The sequence below is a fragment of the Tyto alba genome, unplaced genomic scaffold (assembly GCF_018691265.1).
Source record: "Tyto alba isolate M040663 unplaced genomic scaffold, T.alba_DEE_v4.0 Super-Scaffold_33, whole genome shotgun sequence".
Classification (NCBI taxonomy): Eukaryota; Metazoa; Chordata; class Aves; order Strigiformes; family Tytonidae; genus Tyto; species Tyto alba.
The window spans coordinates 188258-201270 of record NW_024881308.1 but is presented as its reverse complement, the minus strand read 5'-3'; the positions used below and the strand labels follow the sequence as shown (position 1 = coordinate 201270).

Here is a 13013-nt window from a genome sequence, read left to right as displayed (position 1 = left end):
GAGAGTAACAGCGCGAGAAACAAAAGCCGGTATGCTAGCTTCAGTATTTGAGTAGCACCAAAAAATAAAAGTATAGAGTTAGGTCTAACCATCAGCTGTAGAAACGTGGTATAGCTACTCTGCCATGGGGCAAGGAGAGCAGTACAATGGAACAAACTTTCCATAGTACTGACACTCTTGTTCACACCCCCACCATTCTCTACTGATTCAAATCAGTAGGGAATAGAGAGCAAGGGCAAAAATATTGCTAGTCATCACAGTTTTGTATCAAACAGGTCTAGTAAAATTATTATTTTTATTTTGATTGTTAATATGTTTTTTGATGATATCAGTTTGGAATATTCAGACTTCCCTTAGACGTTCAACTTCATCTTATGTGACATTCTGTTAAGTCTATTAATAGGACTGAGCATTAATGAAGACCTTCTTAAATGGATCAAAAATCACATGCTCTTAAGTTCTTGTGTGGAATTATGATCCAAACAAGGTATTTCCTGGGGAGCTCTGGAAATCTCTCACAGAGCTCTGTCCTCTGACTAATACTAGTCACGTTTTTATCTGAAATTAAAGGGGAAAAAACTTTCCATCTTTCTCTAAACTTAAAAAAAAAAAAAAAAAAAAAGTGTTATGAAGAAAGATTATCCTGAGGCAGAAAACAGTCTCAGCTTCATATACAAGAAAAAGATCAGGCTCTGAGCTGGCAAAAAAGGGAAATCACACGCTACAAACAACTAGGAAGGCAAGAGAGAACAAAAGGAAGAAAATCATTACACCACTGCCTACATCATGCTTAGCCAGGATCTTAATCCTGGGTGCAGTCCTGTAACATCAGACAGAACTGAACTGAAACAGGTTAAGAGAAATCCAGCAAGGAAGCTCACAGGTCAAATGGTTTCCACAAAGGACCATCTGAGTAAGCTGGAACTCTTCAGCAGGGGAAAGACATGGCTGGCACGGCACGGGAAAGGTCTATGACATCCCAAGAGGCACGGAAAGAGTGGGCAGAGACCATTCACTCTTTACCAACAGACGAACAAGGGCCTTCAGACACAGCTAGTGGGAGCAAACAAGTGAAGGGAGATGTGAAGATGTTTTTTCTTACAGCAGTGCAGATGTGCTGAACGCCTTGCAAGAGGGTGTTGTAAATGCAACATGTTTACATGGGTTCACGATGAGATGGGAAGAGTGCCTGAAAGAGAGCCACTGAGGGATCTCAATAGATCGTAGCATTCAGGACATCCTGAGATCTGAACAGTTGCACATGAAGAAAAGTATTCGGGGCCGTTTTTCCTCATTATTTAATGTGACAGAACACCTAGAAAGTGGAAAGTTCGTCTGTCCATCATCCCTCCTCCAAGTGCCTTTCATTGTCAAAACACCAACATCCCTAACTCTGCCTCCAAAAGGCCTGCAGTAACTGCTGGTCCTTTCTAGTTTTCAACTATATTTTTCCACTGAATTTTCAATTCCGTTGTGCAAGACTTCTGGGTCACACGTAATTAAAGACCTATCCTGGCCTCACCCCCTCCTCTATGTACACGAAGTACTTGCTCTCAGGACAGCCAGCTTGCATTCATGCCTATTACAGAGAATAGATGCAATGCAAAGATGCTTCCTGTTAAGTTAGATACATGTGGTGAACTTGTAAATACTGGCTGTAGTAAGATTGATGTTATGCTAGTTTAAGCACACAAAGCAAGTTCTGCAGGTAGAAGTGAAACATTTTATTATTAATAATATTGTAGGGGAAAATAGGCTTTTATTTTTTTTTTTGCACAGAAGTGCTTCTTCATTTGTAGAAACTGTGCTCAAATGTTTGCTTGCTTTTCTCAAAATACACCAGTTACTCTCACAGAGCACATTTTCCCCCCATCTTTACCTCAGTGGTACAGGTTAAACTGTGGTGAGCGATAGGAAGGGGAAAAAAATCAGGATGAAATTAAAGCTCTTTGTGAAACTTCACACTTCAAAAACTTGATCAAGGGAACTACAAACGTTCCATTAAACCACAAATATTTTTAATCAAGTTTCTGTTAAAGATATATGGCAGAGACTGGGGGAGCAAAGTCCCTCCCACTGTAAGAGAAGATCAGATTCAAGACCACCTGAGGAACGTGAACATACACAAGTCTATGGAATCTGATGAGATGCACCCCACAGTCCTGAGGGAATTGGCTGATGTAGTCGCCTTACTGCTGTGCCTGGGAAGATGATGGAACAGATCCTCCTAGAAGTTATGTTAAGGCACATGGAAGACAGGGAGGTGATTCAACACGGCCAGCATAGCTTCACCAAGGGCAAGTCCTGTTTGACCAACCTACTAGCCTTCTATGATGGAGTGACTACATCAGTGGATCAGGGAAGAGCTGCTGGACTTCTGTACGGCCTCTGACATGGTCTTCCACAACATCCTTCTAAATTGTAGAGATATGGATTTGATGGGTGGACTATTCAGTGGATAAGGAATTGGCTGGATGGTTGCATCCAGAGAGTAGTGGTCAATGGCTCAATGTCTGGATGGAGATCAGTGACAAGTGGTGTCCCTCAGGTGTCTGTGCTGGGACAAATACCGTTTAATACCTTTGTCAACAACATCGACAGTAGGATCGAGTGCACCTTTGGCAAGTTTGCAAATGACACCAGGCTGAGCGGTGCAGTTGATGCCCTCCAGAGGGACCTGGACAAGTTCAAGAAGTGGGCTCATGTGAACCTCATGAGGTTCAAAACAGCCAAGTGCAAGGTCCTGCACCAGAGAGGGACTCGGGGATAGGATGGATGAAAAGCTGGACATGAGCTGACAATGTGCACTCACAGCCCAGAAACCCAACTGTACCCTGGGCTGCATCAAAAGAAGCATGACCAGCAGGTCAAGGGAGGTGATTCTGCCCCTCTATTCTGCACTGGTAGAATCCCCTGCAGTGCTGTGTCCAGCTCTGGAGTCCTCAGTACAAGACAGACATGGACTTGCTGGAGCGGGTACAGAGGAGGCCACAAAAATGATCAGGGAACACCTCTCCTATGAGGAAATGCTGAGTTGGGGTTATTCAGCCTGCAGCAGAGAAGCTCTGGGGAGACCTTACTGTGGCCTTTCAGTACTTAAAGGGGGATTATAAGAAATGTGGGGACAGACTTTTTAATAGGGCCTACAGTGATAGGACAAGGGGTAACGGTTTTAAACTGAGAGTAGATTTAGACTAGATATAAGGAAGAAATTTTTTACAATGTTGGTGATGAAACACTGGCACAGGCTGCCCAGAGAGGTGGTAGGTGCCCCATCCCCAGAAACATTGAAGGTCAGGCTGGACAGGACTCTGAGCCACCTGATCTAGTTGAAGATGACCCTGCTCATTGCAGGGTGGGGTTGGACTAGATGGCCTTTAAAGGTCCCTTCCACCTCAAACCATTCTGTCATTCTATAAAGTACCACTATTATTCTGGCCATGGTGTATTTATATATATACTTGAGGAAGTCCTTTACAACTTAAAATTTTACTCTAAAATTTCTGAATTGCTTTAAAATTCTCCTGCGGTATCCTCCAAAATATCCCTTCCAGAGATACCGATATTCAGGTCCTAGAATGAACACCTTACTTGAGGATGTTTTACAGCAGAGCAGCAAACAACAGAACAAGTGAAACTGCCCAGAAACATTCTCCTCCAAGTTCTTCCACATCCATGTGGCAGCACCTCCGGAAAACACTCTTCTTTGTTCATGATGGTTCTAAACCTCTGTAACAAAACTTCAGCAACATCCTCTCCACTGTATCAGTGCTGCTGTTATTATGGATAGCAATGCAAAGATATTAAAAGAAAACAGTCAGATATACTCCGAAGCTAACAGTTGCAATAGACAGGAAAGGAAAATACTTTACCATGTACATGAGACTGTTGGAAACTTTTTCCTGGTGCAAAGTGGAAATTTCCAGCTACCTGCAGAAGACAGTAATCTTCCATTAAAAGGTCTGAAGCTATATAAATAAAGCAGTCATACTGGAGCTTGGGTTTTTAGATTTTTATCTAAGCAAGATGTACACCAAACAACTGATTTTCAAAGGTGACAGTATCAGCAGATCTTGTCCTAAGAGAGATATGAATTTCCCCTCTTCCTAACAGGCAGTCATGTGGAAAGCCATAATTATATACTCATGTTGATAATAATTGTTCTGTGAAGATTATTTTAGTGGACATAATGGGAAAAAGGATGAATTAAGTCTATTGGGAGAGAACTAACTGCTGCTGCAAGAAATACAAAAAAGTATCACAGAAAAGGAGTGGAGAAACTAACTGAGAAGAAACCCCTTAATACAATAAACAGTGATCCTATGTATGCATCCATGAAAATAAGCTGCATGTAAAAATAATGCATAAAACCTACCAAAAAGCCCACAAAAATAAACCAAAAGCCACCCCCTAAAAGACAAAAATTGTTAAAATTTCATCCTGAAATCTGAAAGGGATAAGGATATTAAGGGCCAATCCTCCCTGACACTTACTAGCAATAATACACACTCTCCCCTGAAAGAGCCTAATGTCCCCAGCTCACATGCTACGTTACACCTTTGATTTCTGTGCAAATCTATTGCTTAACTGCAGACCTGTTGAGAATGGAGATTTGAAAAATTCCAAATGCATAACAACAGCACGCAGAATTTTCCCCCGTAACACCCACCCTTGGATCCTTGTGACCTCCAGCATTCCCCTTCAAATCCTTGGTAACCCACCAAATGACAGGGTAGTTAGTTACATGGTATATCTCGTATTGCATTTTCATACACCAGTTGCAAAAAACATCTTTCTGATAATTTTCAGCTTTGACAACCAACTCCAGTAGTCTTGCTTCCATTGTTTTTCTAAAGAAGATAACATTTCACTCTCTCCAGCATCTCTGCTGGCAAGTTGTTGGTTACTGGTGATCTCTGTTTTAAGACTAGAAGGGCAGGTGGGTCAATCTAACCTCAGAGAGGCTGCCTCTTCTCCTCCAGAACTCTTGGCAAAAGGACTCGCTAGCTAGACAGTAGGAAAAGCTAAGCTTCTCCAGCCAGCATGCATCCTACCAGCCCACACAATGAAACAGAGAATTAGTCCCTTCCCACCACTCTTCCTGACTCTCCTACTGAACCCTGGCACAAGTTCCTTGTTGAGCCCAGGGCACAGTCCTGTGAACACCCAAAGCTGGAAAAGGAAAGGAACACCCCGACTCTGCCTCTTCACAGTCATCACCAACATGCAGCAGGTTCACAGCAAAACCCATTTCTCACCTTGTTGACCTCTAGGAAACCATACACTTGGCAGCCCTCGTTCTTCTGCTCTTGCATTTTCTGGCTAAACCCTTCCCTCTTGCACTGCTCTATGCTATCCGGATTCTTGAAGGCCCAGCCTCGCCGCCTGTATGCTTCTCTGACATCATCACAAGTATTACAACACCTGCAAAAGCACAAGCACCATCTTACCACCGTTACAGCTAGAGAGATGCTCCAGCTCAGGACTTGAATCCTTAGTAGGTTTTCTTCAACAAAGCAATAAAGCAAACATCAAGGATTGGACCTTGAGAGGTGGCCTAATGTTCCTGAAGCAGTTTGAGCTTCTTGATATACTTTTTGAGATTCTGGCATGAGAATGCAAGCTGTTTCAATGCAGTGCCTGAGTCTGTAGAGAGCTTTGCCTGTCCGTTTAGACAGCTAAGTCACTCCTTGGCAAAGAAATTTGCTACAAAAATGCCATCAGTGTGCCACAGCTCTGAGCAGTCTGGAACTTCCCTAGGTGAACAAAGTATCTGCCTGTTTCTATTCCTCCTGTCTTTAAGGCAAGACCATCAGCATTGGAGGGAGGGTTAATGGCAACCTTTCTTCATTACTGTTCTACCTCTGGATAACATCTTGGTCACTGGAAAAAACAATTTTCTTTCTTGGTTCCATGTTTTGCTGAGCCAAAGAAGAAGTTGAAGGCTGGAATCATGAATCCCTTAAGATGGAAACATCTCTGGGGAAGGATGCAACTTGACACATGGGACAAACCAAGTTACTACAGAGACAGTGATAGTGAAGGATTAGAATAGACCAGATCCTATGGATTATCACAGATCCATTTTTACACAAATTTGCAGGTAGGAAGAATGAGAAACACCAAAGGACATCCATTGTCTGTGTGAGTGATGTCTGATCTTTGCTCCCATAAGGATGCAAAGCCTGCAGCAGAAGTGAGAAGGCAAGGTCATAACCAGGTTTTATTGCAAGACAGTTCACATAATGGTGAAATAATTTACGCAGCTCCCCTCTGGACATCAGATAATATCAGAAAAGATTCTGTTTGCTGAGATACAATCTTTGTGCTACTGCAAAGGTAGTGTAATTTGCACTGCCCTTAAACATGCATGTACACAAACTAAACAACCTAACTCTTCATGTTCTTAACAATCATGAGTACAGCTTCCAAAGGCATGACAAAACCACAACAATTATCATTCTCTGAATACATGACCAGGAAGATTTCATTGCACAGACCTTCATAGACATTTTGAAAAAAATCCCATGTATGCAACATAACTGTATTAAGTCAAGTGCTAAGAAGGTATGAAAAGGTGTAAATGTTACCGAATGTCCTCTGACTCTGCCCCGTAACAGCTCTCGCAGCGATCGGCATCCAAAGAATTTGGATCAAACATTTTTTCTTCTTCTTTCCCCAGTTCTAAGACAAAAGAGGATTCACTGATGAGGCACGTCTAGAAACGCTATTTTGTACTATTGTTCTGTTCTACACACAATAACTGTTCTACACATGAATGCAATGATTTCACGTCAGAAGCTGTGCATCCTGTACCCAAAGCCCACCTGAAATGGTACGCACAGAGCTTGAGTTGTGAAGTAAAACCAAGAAGCAGAGTAGCATCTGTCATCTCAAGAACACTCTCTATAGAAAGAACTGTCTGTAAGCCTTGCTGGAGTGCTGATCAGATGTTATTTGCCTATTGGGTTTGTTAAAACATTGTCTAAAGTAAACCAATCAGTAAACTGCGACTGATACAGGACCTGTTACACAAAGAAATTTTTACATAGCAGTCAACAATGCATAACACACAAGGAATTTTGTGACTAAAATTTTCAAAAACATTGTCTCCTATTATAAGAGGCTCCCTCAAAATCAGGCTGTTTTAACTCACAAACCCTGAAGGACAGGACCAAATCTCTTAGGTTACAAAAGCCCTCTAAGGCTCACTATCTAGGCACTGCTTCACTACCCTCTGTAAGATTTGAAAAGGTAGCTCCTTGGATAACTAATGCTGGGGAAGGTGGTAAGGTACACAGTCAGACACTAAGGAGAAAAAACATTATCAGGGCCCTGTTTGTTGAGATTGGGAAGTATAGCAGGTGGATGTAAGGAAGTATTAAAGATGTCTGTATTTCATATTAACCACAGAAAAAAAGATTTTTAAATAGAAAGTATGAAATATGCATGAAAATCAATCATTAACCTTGTTTCTTTAGTCACATACTTTATGGCAGTTAGGACCAAGCAAATAGACTTTCAGGAAAATATACCCATCATTAGAAAAAAAGTCTCACACAGTTGTTTAAAGCTTACAACATTCAAAGTAGTTGAAAGTATACTTTAGAATTGATTGTTTAAAAAGTGGTATGGCTTTTAATCTTGTAATTACACTAAAACCGTGTCAGGAAGAATACAGCTTAGTAATTGCTACACTTTGTCAAAGCCATGATTCCCAACATTTCAACAAGAACACCTGTAACAATATATGGAATCTTTCAAGCTACAGCAACCAGTAACAGCTTTTTAAATGTAATCAACAGCTGCCTGTTGAGTTGTCTCAGAGACAGCATCCAGAGGTAATGCACACAGTTTAGATACTATAAAGAAACTGTAGTACGTAAAACTCTACGTGCAGGTTTTCTTGCCATTAACACGGTCCTCAACTTGCATGCAGATATGATATGTGAAATTGGAAAACTCTGTCCACGTTAAAAGGAAGGAAACTATAAAAACCACCAGTAAAGAATTCAATCACTTATTGTCATTCAATGGAAATGAGTAAGATGACATCGAAGCACAGAATGCGACCTACCACAGAAATCATTATGCTATTAACTATTTTAAAGTAACTATGATTAGGAAAAGCCTCCAGATACTACTGCATAAAATTTGGGCATGCTTTAATAATTTAAGGTCAATACAGTTATGGCTGCCATTTAAATAACTGACTGAACATCAGTGTTAGTAACAGAAACTGATAATCATAGAGTTTAATGAAGATGGGTGGATATTTCTGATCTAACTTGCAATAAAGATGTTGGAAACCAAACCAGCTGTGTACTTTTTCCAGATGGCAGAAATTGCATGCAATTCATCTGATCTCTTAAATGCCTCTTCTAGCTGAGATGGTTTGCTCCCTACAAGTTTATCTTCCTGTCGTCTGATTATATAAGGAATTTGTAGCAATCAGTTCAGAGTAATCCTAATGCAGATTGGCAATACAAGTAAGGCAGGAGGCCTGCATGTGTTAACACAGAATTAGACAGAGAAAAGATGTTCTTGTCCCAAGACATTACATTTGTAATGCTGCAACCTCTGAATACATACATATAGGCTGCTAAGTGACACAATAGTAAGAATACTATCACCACATTCCTGTGACAATGGGAGAAACTCACACCTACCAATTGTTCAGGTCTTGGCTTAGTTTAGCCTTTCAGCTTCAAGAACAGAAAAGTTAAATCTGAGTGATACAAATCAACAAATTCAGTTCATGCTGATATGTAGAACTACACCATCTCCCAGAAAAGGTAATAAGGAGCTCATGTTTTGGAAGGGAAAAGTCAGGACAGTATTACTGTTAGATTGCAACACTGCTAGAACTGTCTCTGTTTTGTGTCGAAGTACAACGATGAGCCATAAGATGTAAAAAAATGTACAGGAGAGGTTTATGTAGCCAAGGATCACTTACTACAATTTGTAACTGATAAATCAGCTAAAATATATTAATCAGGTATGCATTAACACACACAAAGTAAATGCTGTAAGGTGCAAGTTTAGGCTTAAGGGTCAAGTCACCGGAGCCTTGCCTAGAGAGAAGCTCTCTTCTCTAACCAGGTCATCGCATTTGTCAGCCCACTGTGATTTAAAGATACAACCAAAATCAAATTTTGCCAGAACAGCTGCTTGATTCCTAGCTGCAAAAGATGATTAACTCAGCAACTTTATTCCTGAAATGCATCCATGAGTCTTTGTCGTAATTTCAAAGGGACAAGGCAAAGATTTGCCTTGCAAAAGTAGTGAGTATAATAGGAGTTTGTCTGATCTGCCAGTTCAGTAGATTTGTATGCTTATAAACTCTTCAAAAGCTTGTGGTGTTTAAATGCTTTTCAGCTGTCACTTGTTCCCATGAATCTCAAAACAGGCATACAGTGAGGGAAAGACTATGAGAGCATTCATCCAGGAAAGGCACAATAGCATCTTACCGTGTTTCTCGGCCTCTGGAGTCACACGATTGCCAGCTTTATCCAAACGTTGTTTAAACAGATTGTGCTCGACATCCAGCTGCTGCTCTCCTGCTACATCCATGGCATCAATGCTCAAATCTGAAACCAGTGTGCAAGGAAAGTGGTCTATAAACACACATTTGTTATTGCCAGTGGCAGGCTGAAGAAGCATTCAACCAGTGAATATACAGAATCTTTCAGCAAGGGGGGATGAGGATGTGCCAAACTGGACGAGTGTGTATGGCTGAGGCCAAGTGACATACAGGGAATAAAATGCACATTGCAGCACCCTAAATAACCCTTCCAAATACCGGGTTTGGTTTGGCGTACAAGGATTGTTTTCAACTGCCACAGAAAGCATTACCAAAAGGCAAAAAAACAGAATCAAACCTCTCAAAGTCCCTAACCATTTCCACAAGTTCAGCCTACAATTGGTGGAAACCCGCCTCCTATCTCTACCCCTTCACCCTCCCGCATTCAACATCAGCACATTTTCTTGGGATCCCTTTTAACAAAGCAGATGCAGGTCTGTGGTCTCCGCCTGGTATTGAAGCACCATGACGCACTTGCTGGCTACATGCTCTCTTGTAAGACTGACAGCTTCTCTGCACAAAATGGCAGTGGCTTCCAGTCTCTCTGGCCTTCCCATGCCCTTTTATATGAGGAACGTAAAAACCCATAATGTCTTGGGTCAGAAGGAAGTCAGACTCACTAGAGTCCAATGCATTACCCAAAGATTACTACAACAGAAGATTAGCAGACAGTTGGATAACGTGCACAGCAGTAATACTTGCAAAATCTTCTGTCGCTTCACCCTGCAACTTTCAGTTTTGTTAAAATGTAACTAGGTTATGAATGTTCATTCTGATTTTAAACATTCTGGAGAAAGGCTATCATGTGGCATTGGCATTATAGTCAGAATTTAAGTACAAAAATCAGAAAAGTTGTGCCTTGTCAAGGAACTGCCAAAGGAGACACTAAGTTTTTCAGCAACGATACAGTCAAATCTTTAGTCCCAAGTGAACTCTATGCCAGCTTTTTCAGTATTATTAAGCTCTCTGACAAAGTGCACCACCATGCAGAAGTATAAGTGGGTTTATACCTTTGCCTCATTTATGAGCTAGAAAAATAATACTGCCTGACTGGAAGTGCTGCTTTAAGCGCCCAGTGGGCCTGGCTGGAATCACTGTGTAGCCAGATGGGATCACCAATTCCTCCCTGTCCATGGCCCAAGCAGCGGTGCAGCACTCAGAAGCACCAGGCACACTGACCCCCTTGGGCCCCTGGCAAGTATGAAAATTATCTCCAATATTCATTAGTCTGACTCACAAGCACAAGGCATATGTGGAAAAACAACATCTAGATTGATCTTCAGTTTATCTCCCCTTGATTTGTCAACGTACAATTCCGGATGAACCTAGGAACAAAGGAAAAACAAAGAGTCCTGTTTCACTTGGAAGCAAACTAAAAGGCCTCTTTCCCTTGACTTCTTTGACTCAGGAGCTGATTTTTAAGATATGGGATTGGTGAGACACCCGAGCTGCTGTCTCCCACACTTTCCAAGGTAGCTAAACCCTTGCCATTCATAATGCTTTTTAAAAAAATAGTAACTTGGGAATCTTAGAATTTGGGGTGTGGACAGGGGTTCCCACACTTGATTTCTTTTTGCATTGCCTGCTTGTAAGCAGGAGAGACAGTGAGAAGATATTTTGAGATGCTCTCCTGGGACAACATTACTGGAAGCCACAAGCCAAGCTTTGCACCAGGTGGCTTTTGGGGGAAGAGCAGCCCGCTCCCATCATCACGGCGACCAGCGTGGGGAAAGAAAAAGCCCTAAACAGATGGGCAGCGGGTGAAGCTGCAGCGTGAGCAGCGCGGAGAAGGCGATGGCTCGGCAGGAGTGCGGCGGCATGGCAGGCCGAGCCGAGCCGCCTCTCCACCGGGGCACCGCGGGCAGGAGGCAGCGCCACTGGGCCGGGCTCCCGCCGCCCCTACTCACCTCCTTGGTGAGGTAGTACTGCAGCTCCGAGAAGAAAAGCAGCACCATAATGAGCCCGCTGACAACCGTCACTGCCGGGGAGACGAGAACTGCCGTCAGGCCGGCCGGCCGCGCCCGCTCCGCCTCAGCGCGCTCGCCGCCGCCCCGAGCCGCTGCCTCCCACCGCTGAGCGCCGGCCAGCGCCACCCCCCGCCACCCCCCCGCCACGCCCGGGCCCGTCCGCCGGCCTCCCTTACCCCGCCCGCTCACCCAGCGCGCCCCCGCACGTCTTGACCCGAAAGTCTTCCAGGGTCTTCGGGAAGGCATCGAACCGCTTCAGCCGCCACAGCGAATCCATCGCTCCGCGTGACCCGGAACCAAACCCGCCTTCCGGGGCGGGGCGGGGCCAGCCCAGCCCCGCCCCGCCCCGCCCCGCCAGGCAACGCGGCGCAGCCGGGCGGGGGGCTGGGGGCGGCGGTAGCGCTCCCGGGCACCTGCCGGGTGGGACGGTTCTCCCTGCCGCTGGCCCCCGGGCCTCCGAAGGACACTTGACTCGCGGAATCAAGACTCCACAACCTTTAAGGTTGTAAAGTAGGTGCTATAGGTAGATTAAGGCAAATCTACATCCAAATATGGATTAATGAGTCTTTATTAAGGTAAGAGAGCAAATGCAGCGCTGGGGTGGCCGAGGAGTCGCAGCTCCGTCCAGGCTCACCGAATTGTTTAAGTTTCAAACCCCCCTTTATCTACACAGCTGCCGGTTTCAACATCTTCGGCACGCCTCTTGGCTTCTTCTGCAATCTTATCTTCTTCTCCTCGCTCCAGCCTCCTGTCGCGCTTGCACAGTGCTCCCTGGAGGTCATGGGCAGGGGTCTGCAGATGAAGGCTCGTAGTCTTCTTCACTGTGCTCGCTAGCTGACGCTTACTTCTGCGCCAACTCAGTCCTGTGGTCACGTACACCTTGTCCTTCAAGTCTGGGCCCAATTTGCAGCTCCTTTGTCTTTCTGGCTCAGTGGTTTCAGTTCCTCTCTTACCTCAGGGACAAGAGATACCAGGGATGGCCCATCCTGTTCTTTCTCATTCCACTGCAAAGGAGTTATCTCCCTGAGATATGGACCATCTGGTGAGCATCCCAAGAAGGGGGGCTGTTGGGTTGGTGTTTCCTCAGATCAATTCCCCTCTTTTCCCAGTATTAAATTCTTTTACTTTTCTTAAAATTTGGATCATTGTACTAATAATAGCTTTAGCCTAACTCAATAAAAGTAATTGTTTAATTTTAGCGAAAGCAAAATTATTCTGTTATTTATCAGAAACCACCCCTTTTTAATACCATATTTTGCTTGAGCTTACTAACACTTAGTCTCGTTCTTTTCTTAATACCATAACTTTGTGGGCATCAGCCAATGCAGCCATTTCAGGGTTTATTGACATTGCTGTTACTTGCATCCCCTCAATAACATGAGGTATTAGCCACATAAAGCAGGGTATTAAACATGGTAAGAACAGTAAGCCTGCCATAGCACAAAGTAAGAAAAATCCAACCT

The 13013-nt window shown here is 43.5% G+C and overlaps 1 protein-coding gene across 4 annotated transcripts in view; it reads right to left on the bottom strand.

Annotated features, from left to right (window-relative positions):
- The window catches only part of ERGIC3 (ERGIC and golgi 3), a 29987-nt gene extending 18113 nt beyond the window's left edge, over nt 1-11874 (bottom strand). For 2 of the 4 annotated variants that reach the window (XM_042800771.1, XM_042800772.1), the window contains exons 1-6: nt 11740-11858; nt 10821-10908; nt 9471-9590; nt 6591-6684; nt 5259-5424; nt 3873-3930 (exon numbers count right to left, since the gene is read on the bottom strand). In XM_042800771.1, the coding sequence (XP_042656705.1) occupies nt 3873-3930; nt 5259-5424; nt 6591-6684; nt 9471-9590; nt 10821-10908; nt 11740-11796 (583 nt within the window). In that variant the 5' untranslated portion in view covers nt 11797-11858. Of the gene's footprint in view, nt 1-3872; nt 3931-5258; nt 5425-6590; nt 6685-9470; nt 9591-10820; nt 10909-11490; nt 11562-11739 lie in introns of all 4 variants that reach the window. The other 2 variants (XM_042800769.1, XM_042800770.1) reach the window with 2 other exon arrangements.
- Between the last annotated feature and the right edge of the window lie 1139 nt (nt 11875-13013).